The 15,304-nt window shown below is 52.9% G+C and overlaps 1 protein-coding gene and 1 long non-coding RNA gene across 3 annotated transcripts; one reads left to right on the top strand and one right to left on the bottom strand.

Moving 5' to 3' along the window:
• Positions 1–91: 91 nt before the first annotated feature.
• Positions 92–14,991, bottom strand: MED1 (mediator complex subunit 1). Of its 2 annotated transcripts, none has more exons than XM_051794581.1 (17): positions 14,802–14,991; positions 14,076–14,182; positions 13,211–13,289; positions 12,557–12,611; positions 12,294–12,426; positions 11,539–11,567; positions 11,102–11,173; positions 10,857–10,931; positions 10,443–10,516; positions 10,127–10,216; positions 9,276–9,387; positions 8,376–8,500; positions 8,055–8,173; positions 7,043–7,244; positions 6,784–6,879; positions 6,575–6,680; positions 92–5,821 (listed from the first exon to the last, which is right to left on the bottom strand). In XM_051794581.1, exons 1-17 carry the CDS (start codon positions 14,827–14,829, stop codon positions 2,575–2,577), a joined length of 4,749 nt encoding a protein of 1,582 aa, XP_051650541.1. In that variant the 5' UTR covers positions 14,830–14,991; the 3' UTR covers positions 92–2,574. The 2 variants fall into 2 exon arrangements, with proteins under 2 accessions (XP_051650541.1, XP_051650542.1); XM_051794582.1 differs by having other exon boundaries at positions 14,798–14,987.
• LOC127474189 (uncharacterized) lies at positions 8,509–9,263 on the top strand. Its single transcript, XR_007905749.1, has 3 exons — positions 8,509–8,768; positions 8,889–8,968; positions 9,069–9,263. It is a non-coding gene; the product is annotated as an uncharacterized LOC127474189 (long non-coding RNA).
• Positions 14,992–15,304: the final 313 nt, after the last annotated feature.

Genomic DNA, 15,304 nt, shown 5'->3' with positions numbered 1-15,304 from the left:
CATTCCCGCGGGAAAATCAAGCGTGGCGGGGATCGTCCCCCCCTTTTCCCCGCCTCCCCCCCCCCAAAAAAAAAACCCCCCACGAGAGCTCTTTGTACCAAAGGGGTTTATTCGCATGTAAATAAACGTGATCTCTGCGATATTTCAAAAAAAAGTCAAAATTCCACTTTCCGCCCCAAAAAGCTGCCGCGGGAGCCGGGATTATTTACAATTCCAGCGCTTTCTCCAGCTCAGGGGTTTATGTACAGCATGATCAGCGAGGGAAGAACCAGCTTCTTTTAATCTCCGTGTTGGCTTCAGCACCTGAGATTAAAAGATTTGGCTCACTATTTTTTTTTTATTTTCACTTTATTTTAATCTTTTCAAAATACTGAAAGATGTAAAATCATCGAGAATAAGCAAAAATAGCTCAAAAATAAACCATTTCTCGGAGCCCAGAGAGCCTCTGTGGGGTCTCACACCTCAGTTATCTCACAGGACTTGTCATTGGAAGGGGACAGGGCACCAAAACGGGGGGGAAAAGCTTTAAATTTGGGACCTGTGCCTCTGGCAGTGGCCAGAGGAGACATTGTTCCCTCTGTTCCCACCTTCCACAGGGGGGGAATTTTGGATACTGAGCTTTGGTCTGGGTGAGGGGAAAGGAAATGTGCGCAGTTTGTTCCTCTAAAACACGTTTTTTGTGTTCATTTTGCTGCTGGACGGGATTTCCTTCCAATTTTTCATGTGTTTCCAAGCAGGAAAACACGGCTCCTGGGGGATTCCCAGCCTGGATTCCACTTGAAAGCTCTTCTTTGGGAAGGCTGCTTGTGCCCTCACACAACTGGGAAGGGATCAAAGGGGGGTTTTGTCCTAAAAACGAGTTAAATAAACATGGGAGAGGGGCCGGGATCCCTCCGGAGGCCGAGCCGGCGTCATTCCCAGTGCAGGGTCTCCAGGTAAATTCCTCTGGCACTGTATTCCTTACATCCTCGTCATGGCAGTCACATGATTCCAATGCTGATAACGGGATTTGCTCCAGGTTGGGATTTGTTTCCCATTTTCCTATCATTCCAGCCCCTGGAGCGCTGGGGAGGGGGAGGCTGCAGTGCCCAGGACAAAGGATAAATACTGGATAATACAGGAAGGGAAAATTCTCCAGAGCTGGGAGGGCTTGGGAGAATTCCAAGACTCCCAGATTCTGGAATTCAGCTGGAGGCAGGAGGAAGAGGTGAAAAATCCCTACAATTAACGGGACAAAGACATTGGCCTTTCCAAAGAGCTGGAAAAGAAACAGCTTTCCTGGGGTATCCCTGGGGTGAGCCCAGGACGGGAAATCTCAGTGGTTTAAAGGGAACTCAAATCCTTGACACCTTTTCTTGCTGAGGCCCCAAAAAGGAAGCAGAACCTCGTTCCCACAGGGAAATCCTGGTCTCCAGGAGCAGACAGCAAATTCCAGTGGGAGCAGGAGTCCGTGATCCCACTCAGTCCGAGATCCCAAAGGAGATGTGCTTGCAGAACTCCTGATTTCCCACATTCCTCTCGAGTGAATCAGATGAAACTGCTTTTAAAAATAAAACCACTCACTCCCCTGAGCCTCCTTTCCTTTCAGGGACCACAAGAGCAGCCAGGACCCAGAGGACGCCTGAGTCATGCTCCTCATTCCAGCCAAAAGGGCAAAATCCATCTTTTAAGGGAATCGGCGCTTCTGCTGCAGCTCTTGTCCCAGCTGAGCTGCTCAGGGACTGTTCTCCAGGCACTGCCAGTGCCAAGCAGGACACCAGACTAATCCCTGTGTGTGTGACCACAATTCCCAGCTGAGGAGCACGAGGGGATTCCAGGGAAGCTCCCAGGGAAGCAGCGCTCGGATGGAGCCAGGAGCCCCTTTCCAACTGAGATTTGCTGGAATTCCACCGTGCCAGGACGTCGCCAACATCACCAGAGCTGCCCAAATTCCCTTTGGGGATAACAAGGAGCACAGGGCATTCCCATGTGGAGCTGAATAAATAGCTAAAAAAAAGGGGAAGTCAAACCCAAGGCAGAAACCCTTCAGTGCTGTGACCTGGGATAAAATCCTGATCTCCAGGAGGACGCAGAGCCCGCCCTGAGCTGGGCATTGGGTGAAGAAACGCCACGGAAATCAAATAAATTAAAACCCTCACGGTTTTCCTTCTTCCAAAGAATAAAACCCAACCCCTAAAACATTTCCTAAAATAACAGCTTTAAAACTTCCTACATCCAAAAGGAACTTCTCCTGAATGGGATGGGGGCAGAGGGACTGGGATGTCCCAGACCAGCCTATGTCTGTGTTGGCCCCAGTTTGGGGGCTGCTCCCACATTCCCACAATCAGCTTCCCCCGCAGGACTCCACCGGTGGGATGATAATACTTGTAAGTTCAGGATGAGTGGAAGTGCCCGCAGGTGTTGGCACTCACACCTCCTGCTCAGACCCTGGAGATCTGAAAATCCTGGAAATACCTTGGAAATACTTTTTTTTCCCTCTCCAAACACACAGCCGTGGCGGGTTTGGGATGGATCCTTCCTTCCTTCCTTCCTTCCTTCCCCCCCAGGACCCTGCAGACAGCTCCTGTCAGAGAACTAATTGCCAATCAGAGCCACATCCATGAGATCATCATCCTCCTCCCCGATGAGGAACTCGGGGCTGGCCCGGGACGGCCTCTCGGCCGCCAGGATGGCGCTGCCGGCCATGGAGAGCGGCTGCTCCGCCGAGATCGGGGACTTGGACCAGCTCTCCGGCTTCATCCCGTGGGACTTCTTCTTGTCCCTGTCCTTGTCCCGGTCCCGCTCTCTGTCCCGGTCTTTGTCCTTCACTTTCTTCTTCTCCTTTTTGTGCTTCTTGTGCTTCTCGGCGCTGTACTCGGGCAGGGGCCGGATGCCGTCGTCGGAGCTGGGGCTGTTCTGGTAGGACTTCTCGGCGATGGAGGAGCCGGACTCGCTCTCGCTGTCGATGTTCTGGGGGGTGTAGGCCGGGGACTTGCTGTGGCTGGGGGAGCAGCGCTCGTGCTTCGGGGTGGACCCGCTGATCAGGGGGGATCCGTAGCTTTTGGACGAGGCCATCTGGGGCCTGAGCCCGTCCCCGCCGCCCTCCCCGGGTTTCTGCAGGGTGACTTTGGCCTTGATGCTGGGGGAGCCGCCGTCGTGTTTGCTGATGATGATTTTGGCCACCCCGGTGCTCCCGACGCTTTTGGAATCCGAGTTCTTCTTGGAGGAGTCGCCGGACCCTCCGGAAACAGAGACCTTGGATTTCTCCTTGTCGCTCTTCTCCCGTTTGCCCTGGAACTCCCCCCCGGACATGTTGTGTTTGGAGGACATGGCATGGCCTGAGGAATTGGAGCTGGGCCCCATCTGTCCGTCCATGGGGTCGTCCCCGCCGGGCCCACTGGTGACCACCCCGTGCTTCAGCTTGTCTATGACTGCAGTCAGGGAGGGCTTCTTGTTCCTGCTCGGAGACTTGCCCTTGGAACTTCCATGCTGGTTCTGGGAGGAGGACATGGAAGACCCGCTGGACGAAAAGGAAGAGGAAGATGCCGTGGAGGAATTTGACGAGGGAGGTGGTTTCTGCGACATGGACCCAGAGGATCCCATTCCTGAAGAGGATTTCATGCTCGAGCCTGACCCAGTCCCGGACATATGGGACCCACCAGAGCCTGAACTGATGGGGGACTTCGCTTTAGATGACGGGGGAGTGCCCGGGACGGGCTTCATGGGAGAGGCAAGTTTGTCAGACCCCCCCGAGGGCCGCGAGTGGGACGGGGAGATGTTGGGTTTGCTCATGGAAGGGTTCATGAGCGACGATGGCTTTCCTTGAGGTTTCATCTTGGTGCTGCCAGAGCCGGTGCTGAGGCCGTGCTTGGTGATGGGGGAGGATCCCGGCTTTCCCACCGACTGGGCCGAGCCCTTGGACTGACCCGACCCGGAGCCGCCCTGGCCCGAGTAGAGGCTGCTGCTCATCTTTGAGCCAGAAGACCCTTCTGATTTGCTTTTAATTTTGCCTGAGGTTGAAGAGGAGGAAGAAGAGGAGGAGGAGGAAGAATGGCTGTGATGGCTTTTGCCGCTGGAGGAGGTGACAGAACCGCTGCTCGTGTACTGACCGTGCGACGACGGTTTGCCAACAGTCACTGTTCCTTTGGGGATCTGGATGGTTATTTTTGGAATGGGGGGAGTGGCCACCCCGGGAGGAGTCTGAGATCTGCCCGAACTCCCTGGAGATTTGGACCCACCTGTGCTGGCTGGCGGTGTGAAGGGCCTGTTTGATGAACTGTGAGATGGAGATTTCCCATCTGTCTCCTGCTTCTTCCGCTTCGGAAGTTTCTCCTTGCTTTTCCCATCGCTGGATGGGGTCCGGCTGCGCTTCCCCGGCTTCCCATCTATCCCTGCCCCTGCCATGGCACTTCCAGACCCATTGCCTTCCTTTACCCGTTTCTGAGACTTCTCCTTTCCCAGATCCCCTGTGTTCAGCAAGGGGCTCTGACCTCCACTGTGGTGCTCCATGATGTCCGAGGAGCCCAGAGCTTTGCTGGCAGCTGCAATAATACTGAAATCCACCGTGTCCGATGGATTGCTCCCCTTAAATTTATTTTCCCCCCCGTCAGCCCCCAGGACCTGCACCCCTAAGTTAGTTAGAGCCTGGGATGCATAGCCCTTGAAATCATCAGTGTCTCCACTCTGACTGCTCTCATCAAAGTACTCCTCCCCAAAACCACTCTGGCTCTGACTGTTGAGCAAGTCGGGGTTGAAATCTACTCCGTCTGGGAAGAAATGGTTGGAGGAGTCGCTGTTGGGGCTCACAGCGGCGTCAGCGATCAGGTCTGCGGGGTCTGTGTAGGGGTTCTCACTGCTGTTGGCCTGAAACACATCGGGGTCAAAGAGGGCACTTTGTGAATGTCCTGAACTAGAGGAGTCTCGGACCGGAGTCCCCATGGGTGGGCAGTCCTCGGTGCTGGGGGGCAGCTTGGAGGCCTCCTCCGCTATGTCGGAGAGGATGTCGGTGACGTCGGGCCCGATGCTGTCGGAGCTGGACAGACGGACCATCCTCTGGATGCTGGGCTGGGCGTGGGGCAGCGCCTGGGGGTAGGTGGCGGGAGGAGTGCTGCACTGGCTGGGGGCTGGAGTAATGTGGGGGGTGTCCAGGGTGTCTGCGGTCATGTTCACGTCAAAAATGGGGTTCTGGGAGTCAACGTCCATGGAGAAGAGCTCCCTCTGGAAATCGTCCTCAGTCTGGTGCTTGGGCTTGTCGGCCGGCACGCGGGATTTTTTTTTCTTTTGCTTATTCCCCCCGGGGCCCATCTCCATCCTGGGGGAGCCAGAGGAAGAGTTCTGCCTTTCCAGGGGGCTGCTCCCATACAGGGTGGAGAAATCCTGAGGGGGATTCTCCTTAAGGAGGTTCATGAGCATGGGGTGGTTCTTGGTGTTGCTGGCTGGTGAGGATACTGGTGGTGGTGTGTGGTGGGGGGGGGTCGGACTTGAGCCAAGGGTTGACCCCACATTCCCTGTGATCTGCAACAAACTAGTGAGAATAGGGTTCTGAGACACTTTGCTGAAGTCCTCCCCATGGCCCACCGAGTCATGCCTCTCTTTCATGCTTATGCTCATGTTAAACAAAGTAGTGATGGGCCCCCCAGGAAAAGTGTTGGTTGGGGTGGTGGTCCCGCTCATTGGGTTGCTGCCTGTGGTCATGCCATACCCTGGGCTGCTGGCGGGGGGCAGGTTTTTCTTCACCATGTCTTCCACTGTCTCTGCAATGAGGGACAGGGCTGGGGTGTCAGCTTGAATGGTTTCTGCTTTCCTACGGATCGCCCTCATGGTCACGGGGATGGACATGCACCTGCAACACACAGCAAGGGGTCAGCGAAGGGCACTGCAGGGCTTGGCACCTTCACCAGCCACAAAACAACCACTGAGGGGCTTGCACAGGAGAGCAGCAGGTCCAGGGTTCCACAGCAGGTAAATGTCCTCCTGTTCTGCTTGGATTTACACTTATCCCACCACACTTACCCAGCCAGGAGACACCCGTGCCTTTCTGCACCTCCTTGCAATCACAGAGAACCAATTAACTCCAACAACTAACAGCTGAGAGATCATCATCTTGTAGTTCAAAAGCATAGGATGCAATCATACCATCATGGAATGGTTTGGCTTGGAAGGGACCTTAAAGCCCACCCAGTTCCACCCCCTGCAATGGGCAGGGTCACCTTCCAGTAGATAATTGATCAAAAATCAATGATACCACCACATTGTACTCAGGGAGGACAAATCTATAATGTGCTGGAAGCAAAACCAGCTCTTCTCACTCCAAAGGTGGCAGTTTAACAGCTGTCCTTGCCCTGGGAATGTCCTGCTCTGTTCTGAACGTGGCTGAGGTGGAGGAACCCCGATAAAAGCTCTGTGCAAACAACCAACTCAAAAATAACCAGCTATGGGTCAATGCCTGGGATGGAATTTTCAGGAGGGCTCTGAGCTTTCCCCTCTTCCAACCACCCACCCACAGAACAGTTCCAAAAGTGCTGGATAAACATGAGGCAGAGCAGAGCTCATCTGTGGGACTGGGAGTGCGAGGAGGGACAGGATTCCAGCTTACCTTTGAACAACTTTGGCAATGAAATCATCTGTACAGATGAGGGCGTCGGACAGCCCCTTGTACAGCTTACAGTTCACGTGGGTGGAGTCCTGCACATCCATCACCACTGCAAGAGACAGTTTGGGAGAGGTCAGAGCCTCACACACAGGGCAAGGAGACCCTGCCAGCCTTCCCAAAAACCCCCTCCTGGTGTCACTGAGCCCACTTACCACACACCAGGGAGTCGTTCACGGGGTGCTGGAAGGAGACACTGAAACAGGAGTCGGAGAGAGGGCAAACCTCAAACTGCAGGATCCCGGGAGAATCTGAAAGACACGGGAACTGGTAACTGAGGGAACGTGGGAGATGAACCAGGGGAAAAAAAAAAATAAGGCAAGTGCCTCAGACCTCATTTTTTATTCCTGCATCTGGGAAAAGCACCCAGGGCTTATGATCCCCACACCAGGTCCCAGTGGCTGTGGCACCCACCTTCCTTGAGGACTGTCCTCTTGACGCAGCTGCCGATGAGGGTGTTGTAGGCCACCTGGTGCCTGATGAGGTTGAGGATGAGGGGAACCCTGCCCGGGTGCTGGAAGGCGATTTTACTGATCAGAGTGCCCTGGAGGCTCCTTCCATCCGGGAGAGGGGCGTCCTTGTTCAGGAAGTAACAGTGCTGCTGTCCTGGAAGAGCCTGACAAGACAGTTTGGGCTTTACTCCAACTGGGTGGAAGGGGATAATGGACATTTAGAAGGACAGAGCAGTGTCCAGATCCCAGTGACACCAAACCACCCTCCTGGATGAAAGGGACAAACAATGAGAATGTTTTCCTTCCAATCTGAACAAGGAAAACATGATTTTGGCTCCTCAGAAGTGGAACTGCCCAACAGCATTCACTGTTCCCACTAAAACAGCTTCACATGGTATGGCAGCCCTTCCAAGGGGAGAATCCTCTGCAGTTGACAGGAGATAAATTTAAGAATCAGGATTTCTCCCAGGCTGATGCAAGTCATTCAGCCACACACCACAGCCCGGACAAGAGGAAGGGAGAGATCCTGGGAAGGCTCAGCCCCACACCTCTGCTCTTCTCCCTGCAGCTGCACCCCAACAGCAAAGCATTTCTCATCACTTAATTTTCCTAATTACCATGGTCATTATGGAATGATTTGGGTTAGAAAGGACCTTAAAGCTCATCCAGTTCCAACCCCTGCCATGGGCAGGGACACCTTCCACCAGCCCAGGTTGCTCCAAGCCCCATCCAACCTAGCCTTGGACACTTCCAGGGATCCAGGGGCAGCCCCAGCTTCTCTGGGCAACCTGTGCCAGGGCCTCATGTCTGTGCCTGAATCCTAATGCTTGGATAGCTCTGGTTAATAATGGATAGCTCGTTGTTAATAAATGCTGAACCAACTTCCTTTACCTTACTTGGAAGACACCTGAAGGAGCTGAACCCCCCCAAAGGCTGCCCCGAGTGTCCCAGGCTGGCTGTGACAGGACACTTACGGCGTAGAAGCGCATGTTGTGGTTCAAGGGCAGGGGATCCGCCTCCTTGGAGAGCTCAAACTGCGTGATCAGCTCGTACAGGGGAACAAACGTGGGCGGGGTGTCAAACAGCGGGATCCCTGAGGGCACAAGAGGGCACAGAATGACGGCAGGAGCCGGGAAGAGACGCCGGGAAGCCCGTCCGGGTTTTGCCGCGACCACCACGAAACCTCGAGCGAAAATCCCCTGGCACACGTTAGAAATCGGCAGCACTTATGGCCAGAAACCAGGGGAACATCCATAAAACCCCAGGGAATGTGTGTTGACAGGTCTGCAACCCACCTGTGCAGCTCTGAAGTTTCTGAATGAAAGCTCGAGACACCGGGATGGGACGTGGGAACTTCAGGAAGAAACAGGCCGGTAAATCCACGCTGTTGGCACTGGTGATGGAGGAGAAGGACGGGGTCCTGGGACAGTGGGGGGATAACAGGTGGGATTAGGAGCAGGGCACGGCTCTGGCTTCTGCTGTGAACACCTGACATGGCATTTATGTTTGCTCAAAGATACATTAAAAATAAAGACGCTGCTCCAAAGCACGTCAGAGTCCTGAAATAGGTGTTTCTGTCCTGAAATAGGTGTTTCTGTCCTGAAATAGGTGTTTCTGTCCTGAAATAGGTGTTTCTGTCCTGAAATAGGTGTTTCTGTCCTGAAATAGGTGTTTCTGTCCTGAAATAGGTGTTTCTGTCCAGAAATAGGTGTTTCTGTCCAGAAATAGGTGTTTCTGTCCTGAAATAGGTGTTTCTGTCCTGAAATAGGTGTTTCTGTCCAGAAATAGGTGTTTCTGTCCAGAAATAGGTGTTTCTGTCCTGAAATAGGTGTTTCTGTCCTGAAATAGGTGTTTCTGTCCTGAAATAGGTGTTTCTGTCCTGAAATAGGTGTTTCTGTCCAGAAATAGGTGTTTCTGTCCTGAAATAGGTGTTTCTGTCCAGAAATAGGTGTTTCTGTCCTGAAATAGGTGTTTCTGTCCAGAAATAGGTGTTTCTGTCCTGAAATAGGTGTTTCTGTCCTGAAATAGGTGTTTCTGTCCTGAAATAGGTGTTTCTGTCCTGAAATAGGTGTTTCTGTCCTGAAATAGGTGTTTCTTGGCTTAGAGACAGCACACACATCATTTGTACAATGCAGCCACCTCCCCTCTCTGACTGCAGCTGAGGATGGAGTGTGGGACTCCTGTCCTGCCCTTACCCTTTGCTGTCCACGGGGTGGGAGCCCATGATCAGGGGAGCAATGGGAAGCTTGTGCATGGTCATGGTGCCCTCGACTGTCACGGCCACGTTCATACCCAGCGAGCGAGGAACTGCAGGGGGGAACAGGGAGAGAACCCAACTGTAACGTGAGCTGATGGGAAAAAACACCAGTGCGAGTTTTATACGTTAAATACTTCATGAATTAAACAAACTCCCCAACCCTGGAAGAGTCCAAGGCCAGGATGGACAGAGCTTGGAGAAACCTGGTCTAGTGGAAGCTGGAATAGCAGGAGGTGGGACTGGATGGGCTGTAAGTTACTTCCAACCCAAAGCGTTCTGTGTGATTCTATGTTTCTATTCCAGTAACAAAATAAATCATGGAATCCTAGAACATCCTGAGTTGGAGGTGACCCATCAGGATCATTGAGTTCAACTCCTGGCCCTGCCCAGGACACCCCAAGGATCACATCCTGTGCCTGATTCACTCTGTAATACAGAAGTAAAGTTCAGTGACTTAAGGAGAACCAGTATAGAGCTGAGACACCAGAGAGCTGACATACTGGCTGTGCAGTTTCAAAGGATTACTCTATTTTAAAATGAGATTCTGCCTAATGAAAAGGCTCTGTCTGCAGACTGTCACCCCATCAGGAGCCCAGTTCTACCTCCAGCACAGCCACAAGGTTCAAGACAATGGTGGCCTGGGCCAGCGTTTACACCCGGGCTCACTAAACCCCACAGTAAGCCAAGCTGTGACTTTCCCATATTCCAGGGTGACCCAGTCCAGACCTGGGCTTCCTTTTCCTCTCCCTCAGGCAGCAGGAGCCCACCCCACTTGCAGAGCTGACCTACCATTGTTCTCGTGCAGGATCACGGGGGCTCCGGTGCCGTCCTCAAATAAATCGTAGGGGGACACGTAATATTTGAGGTTCATCAGCAGACCTGGGGGACAGGAGCTTCTGGTCAGGTATCCTGACAATCAACCTGCTCACTGCTGACCCCCCAGGCCACACAAACACCCAGCCACCTCGTCCCCCTTTTAGTTTGATTGTTATTATTATTATTTTCTAGCTCTGCCATCAGCTCGTGTGAAACCAACGCCTGCAAAAAGGGGCCCTGAGCAAGGGAATTTTAATTAATTCCTTTTTTAAGTGTCAATCACAGGTACCTCCACTCCTGGGGGTGAGATAACCAACACTGCCATGGAGAATCTTGTCGAGGGGGTTGGCATTGGTGGCTTGCCTGCAAGAGAGGAAATCAGTCTGTAACAAGCCAAAATCTGCATGCTGAGTCCAAGATTTTAGCTCAAAACACACATTTCTGGGTCCCAGAGGGACTGATTCTAAACTTTGCATTGTTACAGCCAGAACAAAAGCTGTTTTACTCTCTAGAGCATGGCTGGTTTATCCACCAAACCTACAGCAGTGAAAGACGGTCAGAAGTTTCCCAGTTTCTTGGGAATCTATCTGTTTCCAAACTTATTACTTTGCCTTTGAGACTCTCAATTGAATTCTGCAGTTAAAAAGCAGTTTCTCAGAGCCCTGAGTACGTATTTACACACATAAAACCCACCCATCCTTACCAGTACATCCCAGCCATCTTTTGGAGATCCAACTCCAGGGACTGGAGAGCCAAGTACATTTTAGTTTTAAGTTTGCTGAGGAAAAAGAAAAAAAACAACAACAGAACAACATAAGAAAACTTGAACTGCTCAGTGCACACCTACAGCTTGGAAGTTTGTTTCCTTTAAATATGAGGATACAAATAAATGTAGTCTAGGCCTGTTTGATTTTTATGTGTGGGGATATAAATACATTCCAGACTCACTTCTCTCCTGGCAGCTTGTACAGGTTCACCAGCCCCCTCAGATGTTTAGAAAACTCATCAAAATTTTTCTCTCTGAAAGGAAAAGGGAGGGAAAGTTACCAAGCATTCAAATTTGTAACAGAGAAGGGGTTTTTACAGCAAGTGTTGTTAATACAAAGTCACTTCACAAGAGACTTTTGCTACATAAAAGCTACAAAATGCCTCCTTTAAACAATTCAGTGTTTAAGCCGTGCTGTGGCTTTGGAGACACCTTTGCAGAGCAACCAGAATCACAAGGATCTGAAGCAAAGCCAGTAAACCCTCTGGAGAAGGGGAGAAACTTTGTGGGGAAGGAGCAGTTACGAAACACTTTGTGTTTCCAGGCAGAAAATACCATCAGATCACCCCAGCAAAGAGAAACCTGTCAGAAAACACAACCAGCAAACCCTGTTACTCACCTCAGGTGCTGCACCAGTTCTGGACAGCTCTGGAAAGGAAAGAACAAGGATATCAGTGTGGGATGCAGTGATTTCAGGCTTTGTGCAGCACAGCAACTGGAAAATATCAGGAGAGTAAAATTCCTGAGCACCAGCTCTTCCCATGGAACAGCCCAATGCTCACAACCACACCTTGCTCTGGTTCTAGTTCTGCTCGTTAAGCCCCACTGGGACAAACTCAAGCAAGAATATTTCCTCTTAAATGACTTACCTGAAAAAAAACTTTTCAAATTGTGAAGCCTTAAGTTGGAAACCTATGACTTTATGTAGATATTAAAGATCTCCTGTCTTCAGAAGAGGCCAATCTAATACCAAGTTCAAACTCTCCTCCACATGCAGAAGGGCAATAAAGCCATTTTCTTCCACTTTCTTCCAGCATTCCCCCTTTTAGTACTTTCCATTCCATTAATTTCCCTTTCCTTTCCTCAGAAACACGGCGATAACTTCCACAAAATTCTCAGAATCACAGAAAGAACTTCCTCAAATAACTTTTCCAGCTATTAATCCACACTAATATGTAATCAATCAGATTATCCCACAGGAGCAAACTACTCCATGGAGGGCTTTACTTCCCACTAGAACGAGCAGCAAAGGTGCAACTCCAGGTGCTGGGGAACATTAAACACAACCCATTTCCTCCGCTCAAACGAGAGGGAGGTGAACAGCAACCCCAAAACCACAGAGGCATTCCCACCCTCTTTCCTGGGAATACCCACCACGGGGTTCTCTCCATGGTGGGCCACCTTGACATCACAGAGCAGCCCGGTGGGATCCAGCTGCACTTCCACGTAGAACATGTCCGAGGTGATGTAGCACTCGGTGCCGTTGGCGCTCAGGTGGGACCCCAGGCTTGGCAGAGAGAACACAACAGACATTGCTGGGAGATGCACACCAACCCCCCGGGCCCAGCAGCAGCAGGAGGGGCTGAGGTGGGCAGGGAAGCAGGGAAGGTCTTGCCCAGGAGCTCGGGGGGACCCACCCGCTCTGCCGGGCGATGGACTCCAGGCGGTCTGTCATGGCAGGCAGGGACGAGACTGGGGAGAGAACAGAAACGGGGCTCGCTGCAATGAGCTGACACTCCCCAAGCTCACTGCAATGAGCTGACACTCCCCAGTGAGCTGACAGTCCCCAAATCAGCAATAAACCCAACCCCAACCAGTCAGTCCCTCCCCCAGGTCTGCTCGCTCCTTCCCACGTGCAGCTACAGAGGATCTGTGCTCCAGTACAGGCAGAACCACCTGCACAGAGAGAGCAAAACCTTCCCAAACTGCACAGAGAGAAGGGAACTTCTGCTGCAAGCAGAATTCAGGGATGGATTAAAAATTCCCTGTACCTTAAAGCTCATCCAGTCCCACCCCCTGCCATGGGCAGGGACACCTTCCACTAGCCCAGGCTGCTCCAAGCCCCATCCAGCCTGGCCTTGGACACTTCCAGGGCTGGGGCAGCCCCAGCTTCTCTGGGCAAAGAGAGGATTTTCCCAGTAAAGGCAGCACAGCCAACCCTGCCTGGTCCTGCCTGGCTCTGAGCTCGGTGTGCTGATGTTCACACGAGCACCAGGAGATGTGCCAGCAGCGCCCTGGGTGTTTTTATGGAGCATTCCCACAGGATTTCACCCCCCAGAGGACACACCAACCTTTCAGGGCCTTCTGCAGTGTCTCCAAGCAGCTCACCAGGTGCTGGTGCCCCCCTGAGTTCAGCACAACTCGCTTTTCCTTGGTCACAAAGGAGAAGAAAAAAGGTCATTTTTGTGCATTCCTCAGGAAGTGGGAATTATTGCAACTTTTGTGCAGCCAAGTGAGGTTTATTGAGGTAACTAAAAGCAGGTTAGATTTCATCCCCAAATCATGTCCTCTTGATTCCCGTAGGAGAACAGTACCTGCTTTGGGAGCAGGTAACAGAGGGAGGCCTGGAATTGATTTATTTGCTTTCTGGCAACTTGCTCAGCTGGAAGAACAGATTGTAGCAACTTTTAACAGGTCTAAACTCAGAGTTATAGGAGAGAGGGCAGAGAAATAAGGAGCCAGGCATACTTCTAGCACCTGGATATGTGCAAAGGGCTTTGCTGTGCTGGAGCTCTTCCCTGCCTCCTGCTCCTCCTTCCCCACTCACTCCCAGAGACTAATATTTCAAACTAATAGTTTTTTAAACTAATAATACTTCAAACTAACTTTTGACTAAGCCAACACTGAGTGTTCAATATCACTGAACAGGGAGCAAACTGCTCAACAAAACAGTATCTTGAAACAGCAAATAAAAAACACAAGTTTGATCCTTTTCCTGGCACTGAGCTGAAAATTAACGTGTAATTAGCAAAGGCAAAGGCTCATCAAGCAGGGAGGGCTTGGACATTCCTTCCTCCCTCCCCCATGCCCTGCAAGGACTGACACCCCTCAACCCCAGTGACCCAGGAGGGAGTGAAAACCTTGGGCAAAACAGAAACACCTTGAGGAGATCTGAGAAGCCACCACAAAAAGAAAGCAGAGCCTGGGAATCCTCACCATGACCTGCCGGACCAGCTTCATGGTCTCTGTCCAGGGCCTGTTCTGGCTGTACTTGGCGTGGAGCCTCTCCAGGAGGGAGCTCATCTTGTTCAGCTTCTCCGCCTCTGGGGGACAGGAACAGTCAGGGAAGAGCACGAGGCAACGCTGGAGGTTTTACAAAACACCTCCCACCTTTGGGCTAAAGAAATTTATCTGCTGCTGATTTACCCCAAAGCTCAGGGTCGAGGTGGGTTTGGAGATGTTTCTGTGGATCGGTGGGATCCCTTCTCCAGCTGGGTATTTCTGTGGGTATTTGGCATATTTGTATGGATTGATGGAATCCCCTCTCAAACGGGGTATTTGCATGAGTATTTCATATATTTGTACATATTGACAGGATCCCCTTTCAAACAAGATATTTGTACGGGTATTTGGGATGTTTGTATAAATGGAGGGGGTCGCCTCCCCAGGGGGATATTTGTATGAGCATTTGCGGGATTTGTACGGACTGGGGGGCTGCCCTCTCAAATAGGATATTTGTATGGCTGTGGGTGTGGGTTCACGGGGTACCCTCTCCTCCTCTTTCCTAAGCAGCCTCGCTCACAGAGAACCCCCAGACCGCTCACACCTTTGCGACCCTCGCTCTCCACGCCTTCCAGGGCGACACCTCAGCCCGTGGCTCCTCAGACCCGGCGCCTCGACCCCCGTCCCCTCACAGGGCGCTCCTGCGCCGCACTCACTCACCCTCGGCGCCGCCCGGCGCCGCCTTCATGTCGGGGTGTTGGTGCCGGTGTCGTGGCCGGTGCCGGTGCCGGTGCCGGTGCCGGTGTGGCGGCCGGGGGGCCCTGCGCTGGGGGCGGCGGCGGGGCCGGGCCGCCCTGGCCCTCCCTTACACGGCCGCGGCCGCCGCCGCCATTGCTGCTGCGCCCGCGGCTGCGCCCCCCCGCCCCCGGAGCTCTCGCGAGACTTCCGGGGCGCGCGCGCATCGGCGGGCGTGGCTTCGCCGCCAGCCAAGGCCCCGCCCACCCCCTCACCCCTCACAGCCACCTCGCAGCGCGGCGGCGGCTTGCGGGAGCCTTTTAACGGCGCGTTAACCGCCCGTTAGCGGCCGGTGCGGCGGGGCGGGGCACGGCTCCACGCGGCGGCGCGCCAGCAGCCTCGGAGGGCGCGGCGGGAGAAGCGGCGGGAGAAGCGGGCGCGGGCGCCATGGCGCTTCGCGGCGGGCCGGCCGCCAGGGGGCGCCGCCG

Source organism: Manacus candei, unplaced genomic scaffold (genome assembly GCF_025592945.1).
Source record: "Manacus candei isolate 608988 ecotype Guabito, Panama unplaced genomic scaffold, ASM2559294v1 h1tg000040l, whole genome shotgun sequence".
Lineage (NCBI taxonomy): Eukaryota > Metazoa > Chordata > Aves > Passeriformes > Pipridae > Manacus > Manacus candei.
Note: the sequence above shows the minus strand (reverse complement) of the source record. Positions and strands in the feature narration are given on the sequence as shown.

What these genes read in the sequence shown, in the direction of transcription:
- MED1 (XM_051794581.1), bottom strand. Translation starts at nt 14,829, where the DNA reads ATGAAGGCGGCGCCGGGCGGCGCCGAGG. An exon ending in ACCATGGAGAGAACCCCGTG is followed by an intron (nt 11,568 to 12,293) that starts GTGGGTATTCCC and finishes TTTCCTTTCCAG; the next exon opens with AGCTGTCCAGAACTGGTGCA. An exon ending in GATCCTGCACGAGAACAATG is followed by an intron (nt 9,388 to 10,126) that starts GTAGGTCAGCTC and finishes TCCCCCCTGCAG; the next exon opens with TTCCTCGCTCGCTGGGTATG.